General features: G+C 25.5%; 2 protein-coding genes across 2 annotated transcripts in view, besides 4 other annotated features; both read right to left on the bottom strand.

Moving 5' to 3' along the window:
• EDI_015870 (uncharacterized protein) overlaps positions 1-859 on the bottom strand; it is a gene marked incomplete at both ends in the record, with an annotated part of 1,171 nt that extends 312 nt beyond the window's left edge. The window contains one exon of the mRNA XM_001738662.1: positions 22-859. Coding sequence (XP_001738714.1) covers positions 22-859 — 838 coding nt within the window. The remainder of the gene's footprint in view (positions 1-21) is intronic.
• Positions 182-265: a sequence feature (AT_rich).
• Positions 859-1,019: a microsatellite.
• Positions 1,020-1,401: 382 nt separating this feature from the next.
• Positions 1,402-1,422: a sequence feature (AT_rich).
• A 790-nt stretch (positions 1,423-2,212) lies between these two features.
• The window catches only part of EDI_015760 (structural maintenance of chromosomes protein, putative), a gene marked incomplete at both ends in the record, with an annotated part of 2,867 nt that continues 1,289 nt past the window's right edge, over positions 2,213-3,790 (bottom strand). The window contains one exon of the mRNA XM_001738661.1: positions 2,213-3,736. Coding sequence (XP_001738713.1) covers positions 2,213-3,736 — 1,524 coding nt within the window. The remainder of the gene's footprint in view (positions 3,737-3,790) is intronic.
• Positions 3,626-3,786: a microsatellite.

The raw sequence follows: 3,790 nt of genomic DNA, 5'->3' as shown, positions 1-3,790 counted from the left end.
TTAATATTCCAAAACAATTACTAATGATAATTGAATTATTTTCTTTATCTTCTTTTAATTCTTCACCAATAATTTGGAGAATCGAATTAATAAAATCATTATTATTGATACTTTGTTTAGTGCAATAATATATTCCATTATACAACAATTCTTTTATTTCTCCTTCTGATTCTTTAATTCGATTTAAATAATATTGAATAATAAGTTCTTTATTTTCTTTAATAGTTAAATTACAAATAATTTGATTAAGTATTCTTAATAAATACTTTTGTATTTGATTGTTATTGTAATATTTTCCACTAATTGTCATTAACATTGTCCAAATTTGTTTATCAATAATATTTGTTATTAATACTTCATCTCCTTTAATTATTCTACATAATAATCTCATTGAATATTCAACAATATCCTCATTTGTTGAATATTTATTTAATACCATATTTGAATATCCAAAATAGTATTGTTTATTAATAGTTTTATTTCCTGTCATAATCATAAATTCGTAAATAACAATTGTCAAGGAAATAAGTGCTTCTGTTTCAAATTCATTAGGAAATGTTTTAACGTAATCTACTATTAAATTAATTATTTTCTCCTTTTTAATAACTGGTAAACAATATGTACAAATTGCAATCCCAATAACATTAAGTTGTTCTACTTCTTTATTATTATCAATTGTTTTGATTGTTTCTTTGATAATTGTTTCAATGTTTTCTCCATTAATATTTTCAATATTTTCTCTGATAATATTAAATACAATACTTAAATTACTTATATTTTGGTCAACAAGCTTTCTATTTTTCTTAATATTCTCTATAATACTCATAAGTGTTTTTTCAATATTATCCTTCTTCTCCATCTCTTCTTTTTATTTATTTTCTATTTTCTAAGTTCTTTTCTCAGTTCTTGTTTTATCTTTCTTCTTTCTTCATTTAATTTTGATTGGTCTTCTTCTTCATTACTTACTTTCTCTTATTCTTTTAACTTTATTGTTTTATTTTCTTTTATACACCTTTCTTATGAAAACTACATCTGAGTCTTCTTTTTTTTCATCTCTTGAAAACCGTTAGATAAATACTATTTGTATTAGTAAATATTCTATTCTCTCAAAAATGATTCTTTACTGGTCAAAATTCACCATTTATTTCAATGATAACAAAACTATGAACCAAATTATTTAAACTAACTAATTGCTATCTTGAAATTTAAAGATATGATTAAAAGTGCAGATGGTAAGTCTTTCATCACAAAACGTCCTGCCCTTGAAGTGGTTGAACCCCCACAAGCTAAATTCTTATTAGTCACTTTATTGATAATTGTCATCATTGCATTTTCTAATATCGTCATCATGGCATCAGTTTAGTAGATGAACAAATACCTAAAATACCGTCTGTTCACTTCTTAATTTATTTAATTTATTATCCCTTCTCATTTTTATCACTTTTTGATATAAAACTAAAATCCCCTTTAATTTAATAAATTAAATGAATTGTTGGTAATCACACTCAAACTGAGCTTTTATAATTGAGTTATTTCGTTTCAACAAACAATTTTTGATTGTCTGAGTTGAAATACTCCTTCGAGACACATCTGCCAATTTAAGTGCCATAAAGATGTCACCTTGAGATAAGTAGATATTAATCAACTCTTCATAATTATTTGTTCTCTTTAATATGTCTAACCCAGCGTAAAACAATGCACTAGACTGAGACTTGCACGAAATGAGTTTCATAGCAACTGCTTTATTGTCTGGGATTAAATGATATTGTAATAGTTGAGTCAACATATATTCTTTTTTTGTGTTTATTGATAAGTCAATTAATTTAAAATAAATTTCGAGAGGAATTAAGATTTCACGATATGTTGGAGTAGTGACTATTTGAAATAATATTTCTTGAGTGTTTTCTAAGGAAATATTGGATAAGTCTATTATTAAAGAAAGGTCATAAACAGTGAAATGTTGGCTATTGTGTTTAGAACCAATCAAAGTAATGATTGCTTGGACAATACCTTTCATTTCCTGGAGATCACTATTTTGAAAAATCTCTGAGCAATAAGCTTGAATACCGTCCTTGTCTTTTCCTTTCAGTACATCAAGAAATGATGTTTTCATATTTGTTAGAATGGACATTTACTATCACTAGATATATTCATTTTAAAAAGTGTAATGAAATTTCACATTACTTTTCTTAGAGAACTTTCATTAAAAAAATCAATTATTGTTTAAGTTATAAGCATTTGGGTCAAATGAAACAGAACATGATACATCTTTTACTTTATATACTCCCATCAATCTATCTGCTAATTCAAACATCTCTGGACGTAATGAAATAATAGTGAATTGAGCATTTTTTGTACGTTCTTTAATATAATGAGCTATAATACTAACATTTCTAAAATCTAATGCAGCGTCTATTTCATCCATAACATAAATGGGTGTTGGTTTGTAATGGTGCAAAGCAAATATGAGTGCTAATGAACTTAAGGTCTTTTCTCCTCCTGATAAATTAGTAATATTTTTCCAAGCTTTTTTTGGTGGTCTAACACTAAACACAACACCTTCAGTAAATGGGTTTAATGTATCAACCAGTTCAAGTTCAGCAACACCTCCTTGTGTCAATAAATAATACATTTCTTTCAATTTGAAAGATATCTCTGTCAATCCATTTATAAATTCATCAAAACGTTTTTTCTTCAATGCCTCTAATGTTGATTTACAGTCTTCTTGTTTTTTTATAGCTTCATTCATTATATCCCATTTTTCTTGATACTCTTTGTTAACTTTGATGAAAGTTGCAATAATTTTCAAATTAACATTTTCTATCATATTTTCAATTTTTTTCTTTTCGTCTTCTATCATAGCCAATACCTCTTTTCGATTAATTTCTTTTAATTCATCCACAACATCTTTAAGTGAAATACCAACAATTCGAATTTTTTCTTCATCCATTTGATTATCTGTTTCATTATGATTTAACATATTTTTAATATATTCGTCTTCTTCATGAATTTCAGCAATATGTAATAATTCCCGAATATGTTTAAAAATGGAACGAATTTCTTTTTCACAATGTTGTCTTTTTTCAGTTAACTCAGAGTTATTTCCATTAATCTCTTCGATTTGTTCTTTGATTTTATCTTCTTCAGTTTCTAGTTCTTCAATCTTTTTAAGAAGAATTTCATACTCTTCTTCGATTTTTTTTAATTCATCAGTTTTTTCGTTTAATTCTTTCTTTGTAAGTTTCATTTGTGTTTCATCAATTTTTATTTCATCTTTTTCCATTCTATTTTTCAATTCTTCCAAATGAATATTCATTTCTTTAAGATAACTATTCCATTCATCAATTTTACTTGTACTCCCACTAATTTCTAATTCTATTCTATTATACTCTTTTATACTTCTTTTATTTCTTTCATTTATATCTTGTAAATTTACTTTAATAATTTTCACATCAATCCCCTCTAACTTTTCTAACTCTTTTTGTTTTTGTTCTAATTGTTCAAATAGCACTTTGTTTTGTTCTTCAATCTTTTGAATCTCTTCTTCACTTGTTTGTTTTTTTATTTCAAATTCTTTGCAGATTCTTGTAATTTCTCTTTCTCTAGCTTCTATATCGAGACCTCCTTTTTCAATTCGTTTTTTTAATTCTTTATTTTTTTTCTTTAAATCATTTAATTGTTCTTGTTTTATTGTACTTTCTTTAGTTTTTTGTGTTTTTTCTTCCATTTTCCTCCTCTGTGTTTCAATTTCTTTTCTTATTTCTTCAAATTGGTTTTCTTTTTCTTCAAG

This window comes from Entamoeba dispar, genomic scaffold (genome assembly GCF_000209125.1).
Source record: "Entamoeba dispar SAW760 scf_1105229461617 genomic scaffold, whole genome shotgun sequence".
Lineage (NCBI taxonomy): Eukaryota > Evosea > Mastigamoebida > Endamoebidae > Entamoeba > Entamoeba dispar.
Note: the sequence above shows the minus strand (reverse complement) of the source record. Positions and strands in the feature narration are given on the sequence as shown.